This window comes from Chiloscyllium punctatum, chromosome 10 (assembly GCF_047496795.1).
Source record: "Chiloscyllium punctatum isolate Juve2018m chromosome 10, sChiPun1.3, whole genome shotgun sequence".
NCBI classification, from domain to species: domain Eukaryota; kingdom Metazoa; phylum Chordata; class Chondrichthyes; order Orectolobiformes; family Hemiscylliidae; genus Chiloscyllium; species Chiloscyllium punctatum.
The window spans coordinates 24,878,416-24,894,890 of NC_092748.1; the positions used below are offsets into that span (position 1 = coordinate 24,878,416).

General features: G+C 44.6%; 1 protein-coding gene across 1 annotated transcript in view; it reads left to right on the forward strand.

Moving 5' to 3' along the window:
• Positions 1-532: 532 nt before the first annotated feature.
• cps1 (carbamoyl-phosphate synthase 1, mitochondrial) overlaps positions 533-16,475 on the forward strand; it is a 191,791-nt gene continuing 175,848 nt past the window's right edge. The window contains exon 1 of the mRNA XM_072578736.1: positions 533-916. Coding sequence (XP_072434837.1) covers positions 791-916 — 126 coding nt within the window. The 5' untranslated portion in view covers positions 533-790. The remainder of the gene's footprint in view (positions 917-16,475) is intronic.

Here is a 16,475-nt window from a genome sequence, read left to right on the forward strand (position 1 = left end):
CGCATGGACAAGTTGGACCGAAGGGTCTGTTTCCGTGCTGTACATCTCTATGACTCTATGACTGAATGGCCTCCTGCGCTGTATCAATTTCTGTGATTCTTTTGGGAAGACACTGAAATGAAGATTAGTGTCTTAATATGCCTCTCTTGAGAGTCTATCCCTGATCTGGGATGAGCAGAGCAACGTAGATATAGAATTTTTATCCAGAATGAAATATTTCACCTTAATCCCGCCTCAAATGAATTTCTCAATTCAAATTTAGAAAGACTCGCCCAAATTTCACGATTTACTCATCACTTTAATAAGTAAAGGAATTTTGTGTTAACACATTAAAAACGTAAAGAGAAATCTGGTCAATGGTGCTGAAAAGGAAATCATTTGGGTTCAGCGTGGAGAAGTTTGGAGGTAGGCTTGTGTTTGTAATGCAAGCTGTGGACAGCAAGCATCTCTGACTTTGATTACCGCTGCTGTTCGATTAGGAGAATTACGGTGTCAACATTTGAACACTCCCCCCCGGCGAAGGGCTCTCCTGATGTGCTTCCAGCAGCTGGTAAAAAGGTTCATCAGTTCAGCAGCAGTAGTCCTCGGGGTTTCAGTGGCCGGGAAGGAGTGGAAAGTCACGCCAGGGTTTTTCGACTGCACATGCTCACTCAGATCAGGGATACTCACACATACAAGTATCCAGCACAAGAATAGTTCCCTGGAGGAGTTACAGAAGGCGTCGAGCAAGACAGAGGCAACGCGGAGGTGCAGCTAAAGTTGGATCGGTTCTCGTTTCTCAAATCCGAAGATGGTGAAGATTCTCCGAGCGTGCAACCTGTTGAAATCCCTCAGACAGGGTGTTGCAGTTTGTAGCCGGACTCAGGGGCCACGGTGGAGTTTGGGACGGTCAGGAGTCAGAGTGTTCAGCAGTAAGGTAAACGCATTTCTGCTCCCTCTTCCAAGAGGGCTTTTTGGGGAGAAATGCGAATTTCGGAGCAATTCACTCAAAAGGAAAGCAGTTTATAATGCATGCAGTTCTGGTTGCAAACAAGTCGCAGGGGCTGTTAAGCGAATAAACGCATTTCCGATTAAATGGAGATGCCATTGGAACAGGTTTAATTAATACGCGGTGTGTGTGTGTGTCATGTGGTGTTTCCCTTGTGGAAGCCACAGGGAGGACAGCACTTGGGGCAGTTCTTTGCCTTTTGGGAGAGTTGGATTCTGCTGCCTTTTTCCTACCACCACGTAACAATGCTGAGAAAAAGTTGTCCATAAGGTCACTTAAAAATGTATTTCAAAAATGTGCTTTGTTCATAGAAAAATCATATACATAAATAGTGACCCAAGCAATTTGGTTCTGTACCATCTTTGCTGAGGGAGAAAAACAAACCCCAAGGCATATCTAACTTGTGCAAGGTACTATTTACATGTATCTGATACAGCGGGGGAGTCTGGTAACTGAACATGCCCTCCCCCATTTAACTTCAGCAGAAAGACCTTAGGCAGTGGTCTTGCCTCACTGGCAGCTGCTGCAATCTTTAGAGCATCCCTCAGTGTGTAGTCTTTTGAGGGGGCTTGTCTGGAGCAGTTCTGTGCTCTCCAGGCTATTCCCTGGGATACTGAACAAGACCAAGGAGATCATAGGTTTAAGGTGACAGGGGGAAAGAGTTAAAAGGAGCTGTCAGAGGAGGTGATTGAAGCTGATACAATTACAACAGTTTAAAAAGTATCAGGATGGTACATGAATAGGAAAGGTTTGAGACGGATATGGCTAAATGCTGGCAAACGGGACTAGATTAATTTGGGATATCTGTTCGACATGGGCGAGTTGGACTGAACATAGAACAATACAGCGCAGAACAGGCCCTTCAGCCCTCAATGTTGCGCTGACCTGTGAACTATTCTCAGCTCGTCCTCCTACACTATCCCATCGTCATCCATGTGCTTATCCAAAGATTGTTTAAATCTGCCTAATGTGGCTGAGTTGACTACATTGGCAGGGAGGACATTCCACCCCATTACCACTCTCTGTGTAAAGAGCCTGCCTCTGACATCCGTCTTAAATCTATCACCCCTCAATTTGTAGTTATGCTGCCTCATACAAGCTGACGTCATTATCCTAGGAAAAAGACTTTCACTGTCTACCCTATCTAATCCTCTGATCATCTTGTATGTCTCTATCAAAACGTCCCTCTTAGCCTTCTTCTTTCCAATGAGAACAGAAACTGAAGCGTCTATTTCCATGCTGTACGTATCTCTGACTGCACCTGGAGGACCATCAACTCCGTGAATGATGCTCGTTTGATTTGCCTGAAACTTGTCAGTCTTCGAGTTCGAGGAGTTGACCTCAACTAAGTGTTGTAGACTCTCCCTTAAGGTGAAATGCTGCCTTGGAAGAGAAAGTGGGCCAGGCATACGCTGAGTTGTAAGCAATACTGGTGGAGAAACCCTCTGTTTATTGTGAGCTGTGTTCCTTTTGCTTCTGACTGAGTGAGCCTGCAATTTGCAGCCTTGGTTTGGTCAGACAAAACGCTGATACCGCCCTCAAAACCACTTTCAAGCTTTGCATTTGGGTCGATTGGTTACTGTCCTCTGTATTATTAGCTTTCAGGATGGCCTCAACTCTCCCTCCTTCCTTTCCAAACCCTTATGTTCTCTACTCCACTTCATGCAGATCTGCCCCTCCCGATCACTCCTTGTGCTACCCAACCCAGGGTTTGAGCCCAGACCTTTTGATGAGCACTGCATCTGCTGCTGCTACCCCCACCACCCTGGGTTAGGAAAGAACATCACAATGAGAAAGTTAAATGTTGAGGTGGGAGATGAATGTGTATTGAGTTGGAAACTGTAGGAATCTAGGTGAACTCCGTTGGCTGTGTACAATTCAATCTCCGGTATATCTTACTCACCCCTTCCAATCCCATGATATGAACTAGTCAGGCACAAGAAAATTCTTGCAATACAAGTCCATCAGCGTAGGGCCACACTCACTTAGAGTGTGGAAACTGAGAAATATATTCTGTAATAAATCTGAAACAAGAAAACTCAAGATGCTAGGGCGGCACGGTGGCACTGCTGCCTCACAGCGCCAGAGACCTGGGTTCAATTCCCGCTTCAGGGAACTGTGTGGAGTTTGCACATTCTCCCCTTGTCTGCGTGGGTTTCCTTCGGGTGCTCCAGTTTCCTCCCACAGTCCAAAAATATGCAGGTTAGGTGAATTGGCCATGCTAAATTGCCCATAGTGTTAGGTGAAGGGTTAAATGTAGGGGAATGGGTCTGGGTGGGTTGCGCTTCGTTGGTCGGTGTGGACTTGTTGGGCCGAAGGGCCTGTTTCCACACTAATCTAATCTAATCTAGACTGTGGGGGGATTAATCTATGAAATGTGGAACCTCCATCAGAACAGGGAAACAATTGAGATACCAACTTGTCTTTTCTCTCATTACATCTTCATACATCTATTGAGTTTTCCCAAGATTGCTTGAAGGAGATTATAGCACAGTAGCAATCTCTCACCACTGCCATGTCCGTCTCCTCATTGAACACTTCACCAGAGATTGCTGTTCATTGTAGGAAAGGTCACGTTTAAGCTCAGCAGTGGGGACTGATTTCAGAAACAGAATTTACTCAGCAGGGTCACTGGCCTTTCTTTCACCTTGGACATTGGTACCACTCTAGGGGACAGTGCTGAGTACGTAAACTGTATTACTCAAATTGACCTATGCTTAAGAGACGTCGACCTCTTGTTAATGAATGACAATGTCCAAATTTGGGGGCACCTTTTAACAGTGACTTGTACCGTAGTATGGTTAAGTCATCTGGAATATTCACCCACAACTTGTAGGTGACACTGACAATAATAAAGGGAAAGTTGGACTCAGCTTGTGCAAGGCATGGGTTATGAAGCAGAGTGGGTGGTGTGAGAAAATGACTAAATTAACTCATCCAGTGTCTTCTAGGAGAAAGTGAGGACTGCAGATGCTGGAGATCAGAGCTGAAAATGTGTTGCTGGAAAAGCGCAGCAGGTCAGGTAGCATCCAAGGAGCAGGAGAATCGACGTTTCGGGCATGAGACTTCCTGAAGAAGGGCTCATGCCCGAAACGCCGATTCTCCTGCTCCTTGGATGCTGCCTGACCTGCTGTGCTTTTCCAGCAACACATTTTCAGCTCATCCAGTGTCTTCACTACCAAGTGGATCACTACTGCATAATGTTATGGTGTGAGGGAAGACAGAATATAAAGAAAGACTTAGAGTTACCTCATGCCTTTCACAACTGCAGGGTGTCCTAAAACACATTAAAGCCAACAAAATACTTGCCTTTAAATTGTGCTCTCCACTGTGAAAAAAAAAGTTAGAACGAAACAAAAATGGATAAGCACCTGGCAACGACCTCGGCACTGGAAATGACGAGTAAACACAGCCCAGTCGACCCTGCAAAATCTTCCTTACTAAAATCAAGGGCAGCTACCAAAATTGAGTGCTGTCTCACAGACTAGTTAAAACAGCAGCTTGAAATTTGTTTTGTTTTAAAATTTGTGCCGACAAGTTGGAGTAAAATATTGTGCGGGTCTTACACTTTAGGAGTGGAGTGGCCTGGGCTGTTCATTTCCAATGTTTTGGGAAAACCTCTGCTCATTAACCTCCAGTAAGAGAAGCCACCATCACAATACCTCCATGGTGGGGAGAGAGATATAGTGCAGGGTGTGGTTGGGAAGGTGAAGGGTAGTGTAGGAGCTTGGGAATGGAGATATAATTGTAACACTGTTGTAGCAAAATGTGCTCCTGACTTTAGGCAGTTAGAAGGAAGTCTGCATGTGTCGAACTGAAAGTGCAGTATACAGTATTGGCACTGGGCCCTCAATCTGTGTTCTGTTTCCTAGCTTTACAATTATGGCCTTGATTTCAATTAGAAAGATATATATTTACAGACTTGATGTATTGTTTTTGTTCAGCTACATGCTTCTGATTGACCCATTACAATTGTTTAGTATCATGGACAATTGCTTTCAAAAATGTTTAATCCCTTAGGTTTCACGTGAATGAAGAGAACGCCTTTATTTATTCTCCATAATGTTGAGATAGACCCTCATCCAACAAAGGAAACATGGCAGCCAGAAATCTTGGCCACGTAGTAGTTGTGTGATCTTTATCTTCGGTCTTCCCCCACTTGGCATTATATAGATGTGTGCACCGATCAGGCTCCTCCCGTTGGATCATCACTGTTGCTGACCAAGTTGGCTACTCTTTCCCACTCTTATCCCTCGTGTGTTTTGACTGCAGGACTTGGTTTTTTTTTTGCAGCACCTGTAATTACAAGCAGGCCTTCATGCAGTGGACAACCCTTTGGGAAGTTTCTATTGTCCAGTGTCTGCTTTTCTGTCATAATCCAGGAGCTAAAGTGACAAAGTAATAAGGCTCCAAATGGCAGAACATTTATCCAAAATGTCAAGGGAAGTGTAGTGTTGAACATGCATTCAACTCTGAATTTTTTTTACCATCACTCCATTTTCATTCCTCTCCACCTCCCAGCTCCACTTCCACTCCATTCCTCCAGTCCACTTCCACACCACTCTACTTCCACCTGCCCTTGCTCTCCCCATGCAATCCACTCTTGCACCCCTACGTCCACTTTGACTCTATCTCCACTCCCGCTCTACCTCCACATGCACCTTCACCTCTGCTCCTGCTCTATCTCTCCTGCATCACACTCCACCTGAAGCTCCATTCTATCTTCATCTCTACTCCACCTCCACCACCCATGCACCACCCCAGCTCCAGCTCAAATCCATCCCAACTTCAACACAACTCCACACTAATTACACTCCACTTCCATTCCAGCTTAACCACCTTTTGCAGCTCACCCTCGCGCTCAGCCTCCATCTCCCTTGCACTTTTACTCCACCTGGACCTCCATTCCACTCCCATTCCATCTCCTTCTGTACCTCTCTGCATTCAGGCAATATGGGCTTTGCTGCGAATGGGGGTGAAATCTTCAGGGATTGGGTTTACAATTTGTGCATCCATAGGATGTGGGTGTCACAGGATGAGGAAGCATTTGTTGCCCACCTCTTGTTGTCCTTGAGAAGATGGTGATGAGCTACCTCCTTAAACCACTGCAGTCAGTGCTGTACGTAGACCCATGATGCCTTTGGGGAGAGAATTCCAGGATTTGAGCTCATTGACACTGAAGGAATGGCAGTAAATTTCCAAATAAAGATGGTAAGTGGCTTGGAGGGGAAATTGCACATGGTGGTGTTCCTATGTATCTGCTGCCCTTATCCTTCTTATCATGGATTTAGGAGACTCCTATCTGAAATTTCTCCAGTCTAGGTGTTTTCCTCCCCATTTTTCTGGATCTTCTGTCTACTAATTGAGGGAGATGGATTGCTGTGGTTAGTCAGCTATTCTGTTGGAAAAGTTGGATGCCAGATATAAAAATCTGTAGATAAATTGCTGGCGAAACTCAGCAGGCTAGCAGCATCTGTAGAGAGAGAAAAAACAATGTTTGTATTTCAGGATGATAACTCTTCAGAAAGGTTTCAGTTATTGTGGAATGTGATGAGCAGTATTGTAGAAAAACTGTCACCCTTTTGCTTTTTTTGACAGCTCTTACATTCCCTTCTTGAGATAATGAACATAAGAACGTTGGAAAGGTGTGGGCCATTCAGCCCAAGAAGCCTGCCCACAAGTCAATATGATCATGGTTGATCAAACATACCCACCACATCCCCATAACTCTTTATACCACTGGCAATCAGTCTATCAATCTCTACCTTTAAACTAGTTTAAAGTCTCCACCACCGCAGCCCTCTGTTGTAGACAATTACCAAGGTTCACATCTCAGATTTAGTGACATTGTCCTTATTTTTAAAATAGAATGCAGGAGAGGCCCTTTGGCCCAAAAAGTCTGTACTGCCAAATTGTGCATCCGGTTTTAGACTTCTCAAGCAGGAAAACATCTTACCTACATTTAACCTGATCTTCTTTTTGTCACAGCAAGGGAAGTTTGGAATGCATTACACTGTCTGTAAACTCAGTTACGATTCTGAGAGCTGGAACAGACCGTATCTATTGGAATTATAGACAATAGGTGCAGGAGTAGGCTATTCTGCCCTTCGAGCCTGCACCACCATTCATTATGATCATGGCTGATCATCCCCAATCAGTATCCTGTTCCTGCCTTATCTCCATAACCCTTGATTCCACTATCCTTGAGAGCTCTACCCAACTCTTCCTTAAACAAATCTGAGGCAGAGCATTCCACACAGCCACCACTCTCTGGGTGAAGAAGTTTCTCCTCATCTCTGTCCTAAATGGCCTACCCCTTATTTTTAAGCTGTGTCCTCTGGTTCGGGACTCGCCCATCAGCAGAAACATGTTTCCTGCCTCCAGAGTGTCCAATCCTTTAATAATCTTATACGTCTCAATCAGATCCCCTCTCAGTCTTCTAAACTCAAGGGTATACAAGCCCAGTCGCTCCAATCTTTCAACATAAGATAGTCCCACCATTCCAGGAATTGACCTCGTGGAGAATTTGTCACCACATCTCTTGGTCTTTGGACATAAGTTCAGAATCACTTCTAAATAATGGGTGGCGGGGGGGGCTGGAGGAACAGAGAGTTTTAGAAATACCAATGCAGAAATAATTAAAAGAAAAATAGGACACTGCAATATATAATAATTAAAAATAAATGTCCCGGTTGAGTTTTAGAATTATTTCTTCTGTTTTCATTGCTTGGTCCCTTTGTAATCTTTGTAATTCTCCTCCAGCCATGCAGCTCTGTGCTATGTTCCTCTGGCTGTGGCCTTTTGAACATTTGCAGATTTTAATGGCTCCACCCTTGGTTACTGTGCTTTCCCTTGCCCAGTGTGTGCCCTGGAATACCTCCAGAAACATCTCAGCTTTGACTTGTCTTTCCTGTTATAAGACGATCCTTAAAGCTCACCTCTTTGGTGAAGCTTTTGACCATTCAGTCTGGTTTGTCTTTTTGCAGCTGAGTGCTGAGGTTTCCTTAATATTCATCGTGTGAAATATCTTGAAGATATTCATTATTTGTTAAAGGAGTGATATCAAGGTACCTCAATTTAAAATGTTGCATTCCAGTTCTGGGCACTACACCAAAAGGGGGATGTTTCATTTTGAAGAAGGCATCTTTCACATTCACAAGAATGGTAGAGGTAAGGATAGGGTGACTATCTGAATATTATTTAAATATAGAAAGGCTGAATAAAGAGGTGGCATGGTGGGTCAGTGGTGGCACTGCTGCCTCACAGCGCCAGGGATCTGGGTTCAATTCCCGGCTCGGGCAACAGTCTGTGTGGAGTTTGCACATCCCTGTGTCTGTGTGGGTTTCCTCTGGGTGCTCCAGTTTCTCCCACAGTTCAAAGATGTGCAGGTCGGATGAATTGGGCACGCTAAATTACCCACAGTGTTAGGTGGATTAATCATGGGTAAATGTGGCAGAATGGGTGGGTGCTCTTCGGAGGGTCGGTATAGACTTGTTGGGCCGAGGGGCCTGTTTCCACACTGTAGGGAATCTAATCGTGGAATCTAATCTAAAGCTGAAGAATAGAGGGATTTGGAAGTACTTGTTCATGATTTACGAATATCTAGCATCCAGGTTTAACAGGTGATCAGGAAATTCAATGGAATGTTGGCCTATATTTCAAAGGGAATAGAATATACAAAATAAATAGATTGTGTTAAAACTGTGCAAGATCTTATTCAGACCACAACTGACGTCCAGTAAACAGTTTGGGGACCCCTTATTTAAGGAAGGATATGTACTGTCATTGGAAGTAGTCCAGAGAAGATTCACTGGGCTTATATTGGATATGGATGGACTGTCTGATGAGGAGAGGTTGAGTAGGTTGGGACTGTACTCATTGGAGTTTAGAACAATAAGAGGTGACCTTGTTGAAACTGAAATAACTGCACAGAGGCTGGTATCCAGTCACCAAGTCACCCTTTATTTACTTGTGCACAATCGGTCCTCAACTGAACAGATTCTAATCTAGAACATTACTGCACAGTATAGGCCCTTTGGCCCTCGATGTTGTACTGACCTGTGGAACCAATCTGAAGCCCATCAAACCTATGCTATTCCATCATCACTGTTTATCCAGTGACCATTTAAATGCCCTTAAAGTTGGTGAGTCTGCTAGTGTTGCAGGCAGTGTGTTCCATGACCCTTCTCCTCCTGAGTAAAGAAACTAACTCTGACACTTGCCCGATATCTATCACCCCTAAGTTTAAAGCTATGTCCCCTCATGCTAGCCATCATCATCTGAGGAAAAAGGCTCTCACGGTCCACCCTATCAAACCCTCTGATTAGACCTTCCCTCTATACAAGGCAACATCTGAGTAACTCTCCTCCTAACCCCTTTCCAAAGCTCCCATATCTTTCCTATAATGCAGTGACCAGAACTGTATGCAGTACTCCAAGTGCGGCTGTGCCAGAGTTTTGTACAGCTGCAGCATGACCTCATGGCTCCGAAACTCATTCCCTGTACCAATAAAAGCTGTATGCCTTCTTAATGACCCTGTCAACCTGGGTGGCAACTTTCAAGGATCTATGTACATGGGCATTGAGATCTGTCTACTCAACAACACTGCCAAGAATCTTACCATTAGCCCAGTACTCTTTATTCCTGTTGCTCCTTCCAAAGTGAATCACCTCACACTTTTCCACCTTAAACTCCATTTGCTACCTCTCAGCCCAGCTCTGCAGCTTATCTTTTTCCTTCTGTAACCTGCAACATCCTTTGGCACTATCCACAACTCCACTGACCTTAGTGTCATTTGCAAATTTACTAACCCATCCTTCTACGCCCTCATGCAGGTCATTTATAAAAATGACAACAGCAGTGGCCCCAAAACAGATCCTTGCGATACACCACTGGTAACTGAACTCTACGATTAACATTTCCCAAAAACCACCACCCTCTGTCTTCTTTAAGCTCGCCAATTTCTGATCCAAACCACTAAATCACCCTCAATCCCATCCCCTGACATCAACCACTTATCCACCTGTTTGGTCACCATCTCATAGAATTCTATCAGGATTGTGAGGCACGACCTACCCATCACAAAACTGTGTTGACTACCCCAATCAACTTATTCCTCTCCTCGATGATTATAAATCTTATCTCATTTTAATCTTTTCTAATACTCTATCCACAACTGAAGTAAGGCTCGCCAGTCTAATTACCAGGGTTGTCTCTACTCCCTTTGAACAAGGGAACAACATTTACTATCCTCCAGTCTTCAGGCACTATTCCTGTAGACAATGGCGACATAAAGATCAAAGCCAAAGGCTCAGCAATCTCCTCCCTGGTTCCCCAGAGAATCCCAGGATAAATCCCCTCCAGCCCAGGTGGCTTACTTTTATCACACTTTCCGAAAATGCTAATACCTCCTTGTGAACCTCAATCCCGTCTAGTCTAATAGCCTGTATTTTAGTATTCTCCTCGACAATGTTGTCTCTTTCCAGTGTGAATACTGATGAAAAATATTTATTTAGCACTTGCCCTATCTCCTCGGACTCCATGTACAACTTCCTAATATTATCCTTGATTGGCCCTAATCTTACTCTATTATAGCTATAGATATACCTATACTCTCCTGGTTACATTTTTTCTTTCTCTTTTACAGCAGTCGTGCTTATATTCCAGCACCCATCTTGTCTATATGTCGGTGCAAGCCGCAGTGAAAACACCAAGTGTAAATAACTTAATTACTACTCCACCACCAGAAAAACCAACCATGTAAACCTCCTGGTTGTATCTTTTTGTCAGTCGGGGCAGGCCCAGGCCTCAGCAGTAGTGATGGTGGTGGTTGCTGGTGCAGCTGAACACAGCCCAAAGAAAAACACACTGACAAAAAGCAAGTTTAATATCATGCAACACCAAGTTTTAATCCAGCAGATTTATTTGGAAGTACAAGCTTTTGGAGCGCTGCTCCTTCATCAGGATAAAGGGGTAATGCTCCATAGGCTTGTGCTTCCAAATAAAGCTGTTGGACGATAACCTGGTGTTGTGTGATTTTTAACTTGGTCCACCCCAGTCCAATACAGGCGCCTCCACAGCACAAAAAAAACGCAATGTTTCTGGTAGGGAGGACTGTTCCCCACACCACACTGGCTGTGTGCCCAGCCAGCTTGGAGTCAGTCCTCAACTGAGGAGATTGTAAGCTCCTGGTTGCCTTGGTCAGCCAAGGCTTTCCTGATTGGCTGAGGTTAACAACTCCTATCAGGAATCTTGTTCTTAACAAGGTCAACCTGGTTCCAATCACTAAGAATCTTGACAGTTTCTGATGAGAACTTGCCAGAGTAAATGCAGAGATGCTGTTTCCCCTTTTGGGAGAGTATAGAACTAGAGGGCATAATCTCAGAATAAGGGGCTGCACATTTAAGACAGATTTGGAGGAATCTCCTCTCTAAGAGCAGTGAATCTGCGAGTTTTATGGACCTCTGAGGCACCACATTGACTGGTTCCTTTGATACTAGTGGACAGGCTTGAATGTGTCGCAGCCCTGATGTAGAGGTGCTGGTGTTGGACTGGGGTGAACAACGTTTTTAAAAACTGCACAACACCAGGCTGTAGTCCAACAGGTTTATTTGGAAGTACTAGCTTTCTGAGCACTGCTCCTTCATCAAGTAACTAGTAGGACAGGATCATAAGTCACAAATCTTATAGCAAAAGATCGTAGTGTCATGCAGCTGGTGTGATATATTGAATACACCTAGATTTCTGTTAAGTCTTTCATCTTGTAGAATGGTTTGCAGGTTTCGGTTCATTAGTTTGTAAATCCCAGAACAAAGAAAAGTGCAGCACAGGAACAGGCCCTTTGCCCCTCCAAGTCTGCGCCAATCCAGATTCTCAATCTAAACCTGTCACCTATTTTCTAAGGATTTGTATCCCTCTGCTCCCTGCCCGTTCATGTATCTGTGTAGACACACCTTAAATGATACTATCGTGCCTGTCTCTACCACCTCCGCTGCCAATGTGTTTTAGGTGCGCACCACCCACTGCATAAAGAAATTTTCACACATATTTCCCTTAACTTTTCCCCTCTCACCTTGAATTTGTGACCCCTAGTAACTGAGACCCCACTCTGGGGGGAAAAAGCTGCTTGCTATCCACCCTGTCTGTACATCTCATGTTTTTGTAGATCTCAATGGAGTTCCTCCTCAACCTCTGTCTTTCTGATGAAAATAATCCTAAACTACTCAACCTGTCTTCATAGCTAGCATCCTCCATACCAGGCAACATCCTAGTGAACCTCCTCTGCACCCTTTCCAAAACATCCACATCCTTTGGTAATATGGCTACCAGAACGGTATGTAGTATTCCAAATGTGGCCAAACCAAAGTCCTATTCAACTGTAACATGATCTACCAACACTTGTATTCAATACCCCATCTGATGAAGTATGCTGTATACCTTCTTGACCACTTGACTGACTTGCGTTGCCACCTTCAGGGAAAGTGAACCTGAACATCCAGATCTCTCAGTACATCAGTTTTCCCCAGGGCTTTTCCAAATACTGTTTAGTTGGTTCTTGAATTTGATCTTCCAAAATGCCTCACTCACATTTGCCCACCATTTCTTTGCCCAACTCTCCAATCTATCTATATTCTACTGTATTCTCTGACAGTCCCCTTCACTGTCTGCTCCTCCACCAATCTTGGTGTCATCTGCAAACTTGTTAATCAGACCACCGATACCTTCCTCCAAATCATTTATGTATATCACAAGCAACAGTGGTCCCAGCACAGATCCCTGTGGGAACACCACTGGTCACAGTTCTCCATTTTGAGAAACTCCTTTCTACTCTTTGTCTCCTGTTGCCCAGCCAGTTCTCTATCCATCTAGCTAGTACACCCTGGACCCTGTGTGACTTCACTTTCTTCATCAGTCTACCATGGGGAACCTTATCAAATGCCTTACTGAAGTCCATGTATATGACATCTACAGCCTTTTCCCTTATCAATCAACTTGGTCACTTACTCAAACAATTCTATTAAGTTGTTAAGACATGATCTTCCCTGCAGAACCATGTTGCCAATCACTGATAAGCCTATGTTCTTCCAAATGTAAATAGATCATATCCCTTAGTATCTTCTCCAACAGCTTCCCTATCAGTGACGTTAGGCTCTCTAGTCTATAATTCCCTGGATTATCCCTGCTACCCTTCTTAACCAAGGAGACATTAGCAATTCTCCAGTCCTACGATGTTCAAGGATGCTGCAAAGATATCTGGTAAGGCCCCAGCTATTTCCTCTCTTGCTTCCCTCGGTAACCTGGGATAGATCTTATTTAGACCTGGGGACCTGTCCACCTTAATGCCTTTTCGGATACCCAACACTTCCTTCCTCCCTCAAACTGATTTGACCTAGAGTAATCAAACATCTATCCCTAACCACAACATCTGCTCCATGCATAACTTTCCTCCTTTTGTCCTTGAGTGGGCCAACCTTTTCTGTAGTTATCCTCTTGCTCCTTACATACAACTAAAAGATTTCAGGATTTTCCTTTTAACCCTGTTTGCTAAAGATATCTCATGACCCCTCTTAAGCCCTCTTAATTTCTTGTTTCAGATTGGTCCTACTTCCCGGATATTCTTCCAAAGCTTATTCTGTCTTCAATTGCCAAGACCTTACGTACGCTTCCTTTTTCCTCTTAGCTAGTCTCACAATTTCACCTGTCATCCATGGTTCCCTAATCTTGCCATTTCTATCTCTCATTTTCACAGGGATATGTCTGTTCTGCACTCTAATCAACCTCTCTTTAAAAGTCTCCCACATATCAAATACGGATTTACCTTCAAACAGTTGCCCCAATCTATGTTCCCCTGCTCCTGCTGAATTTATAGTTACCTCCTCTTTCCCCCCCGCCCCCCCCAGCATTCTTCCTTTGGGACCACTCTCGTCTTATGGAATTGTGGTCACTATTCCCAAAGCAATCCCGTACTGGAATTTCATCCACCTAGCCGAGCTCATTCCCCAACACCAGGTCCAGTATGGCCTCTTCCTGAGTCGGACTATTTACATACTGCTCTAGAAAACCCTCCTGGATGGTCCGTACAAATTCTGCTCCATCTAGGGCTCTAACACTAAGTCAATCTGAGTCAATGTTGAGAAGATTAAAGTCTTCCGTCACCACCACCCTGTTGCTCCTACATCTTCCCATAATCTGTTTGCGTATTTGTACCTGTATCTCATGCTCGCTGTTGGGAGACCTGTACGATAGCCCCAACATTGTTACCGCCCCCTTCCTATTTCTAAGGTCTGCCCAAATTGCCTCACTGCTCGAGTCCTCCATTGTGCCCTCCTTCAGCACAGCTGTGATATCCTCTTTGACCAGTAATGCAACTCCTCCACCTCTTTTACCTCCCTGTCTATCCCCTCTGAAGCATCACTATCCTGGGATGTTTAGTTGCCAATCATGGCCTTCCCTTACTCAGGTCTCAGTAATAGCAATAACATCATACTCCCAGGTACCAATCCAAGCCCCAAATTCATCTGTCTTACCTACTACACTTCTCGCTTTAAAACAAATGCACCTCAGATCACCAGTCCCTTTTGTGTTCATCATCTGCTCCCTGCCTACTTTTCCCCTCAGTCTCTCTGACTTCATTATCTGTTCCTTACAGCCTTTAGTTACTACCTCCTTATGATGAAGGACTTTAGCCCGAAACATCAATTTTTTTTTCCCTTCTCCTCAGATGCTGCCTGACCTGCTGTGCTTTTCCAGCACCACTCTAATCTTGACTGCCTCCTTACTGTCCACTAACCTCCTCATTTGGTTCCCATCCCCCTGCCACATTAGTTTAAACCATCCCCAACAGTATTAGCGAAAGCACCCCCTAGGACATTGGTTCCAGTCCAGCCCAGGTGCAGACCGTCCAATTTGTAATAGTCCCACCTCCCCTAGAACCGATCCCAACGTCCCAAAAATCTGAACTCCCTCCTTCCTGCACCATCTCTCAAGCCACGCGTTCATCCTATTCTTTCATTTCTACTCTGACTAGCACATGGCACTGGTAGCAATCCTGAGATTACTACCTCCGAGGTCCTACTTTTTAACTTGGCTCCTAAATCCCTAAATTCAGCTTGTAGGACCTCATCCTATTTTCTTACCTATATCATTTGGTGCCAATATACACCATGACAGCTGGCTGTTCACCCTCCCCCTTCAGAATGTTCTACAGCCGATTTGAGACATCCTTGACCCGTGCACCTGGGAGGCAGCATACCATTTGGGGGTCTCGTTTTCGTCCACAGAGCTGCCTGTCTAATCCCCTTACAATTGAATCCTCTATGACTATAGTCTTTCCACTCCTTTTCCTGCCCTTCTGAACAGCAAAGCCAGCCATGGTGCCATGAACCTGGCTACTGCTGCCTTCCCCTGGTGAGCCATCTCCCAGAACTGCATCCAAAACTGTATACCTGTTTTGGAGGGAGATGACCGCAGGGGACACATGCACTGCCTTCCTGCTCTTTCTCTGCCTCTTGGTCACCCATTCCCTTTTTCCCTCAGCAATCCTAATCTGCGGTGTGACCAGTTTGCTAAACCTGCTATCCACGACCTCCTCAGCATCGCAGATGCTCCACAGTGAGTCCATCTGCAGCTCCAGAGCCGTCATGCGGTCTAACGAGCTGTAGGTGGACACACTGACACACTGCCCGTGAAGGAACCAGGGACATCAGCTGTTACCCTGAGCTCCCGCGTTGAACAAGAGGAGCATAACACGGGTCTGAGATCTCCTGCCTTCTTACTCTTAAGCTTAAGTTTGTCCAACTGTAATATCAAATAACAGATAAATGTAACAAGGAAAAAAAATTAACCAATCACACGATAAAAAATAAATAGAAAATCCTTACCCTGTCAACACACCGTAGAGTCGTCTTTTGTTTTGGTGAGAGGAGGAGAGTGTCTCGGGTCCAGCTGCTGCCCAAATATATCAGTTCACCCATCTTCCCAGAGTGCAATTTGACCACTCCCACTCAGCTCCTCTCTCTTGAGGTAAGTCCTTTTCTAGAGGGAAATTTACCTGCCCGGCAGTCCCCTGGTCCTCGCTCTCACTATGGCTGTAAAATGCAGGCCAGAACCTCTTTCAAGTCACATTCCCAAAATAATTTAAGGTTTCATAACAAAAAAAAATTACATCTCAGCTCACCTCAGACAATGCATTGGAGGTGTGAGGTGAGAGTCTGTCTGTATTCCAATCTTTAGTCAGATCGGTTCTGTTTCCAAAGTAGGAATTTATAAAATGTCCTATGGATTGACTGCCTGCAGATTGTGTGCTTTTTGAACAAAGTAGAATGTATCTGCAAATACAATTCTGCAAATGCAGATTACCCCGTTGACTTATGTGTCCGTGCATGTCGAGAGAGTGAGGGTCTGATTGTGACAGAATATAAGCCAGTGAGAGAGTGTGAGTACAGGTGAGAGAGTGTGGGGTGTATATATGTCTGAGAGACAGTGAATG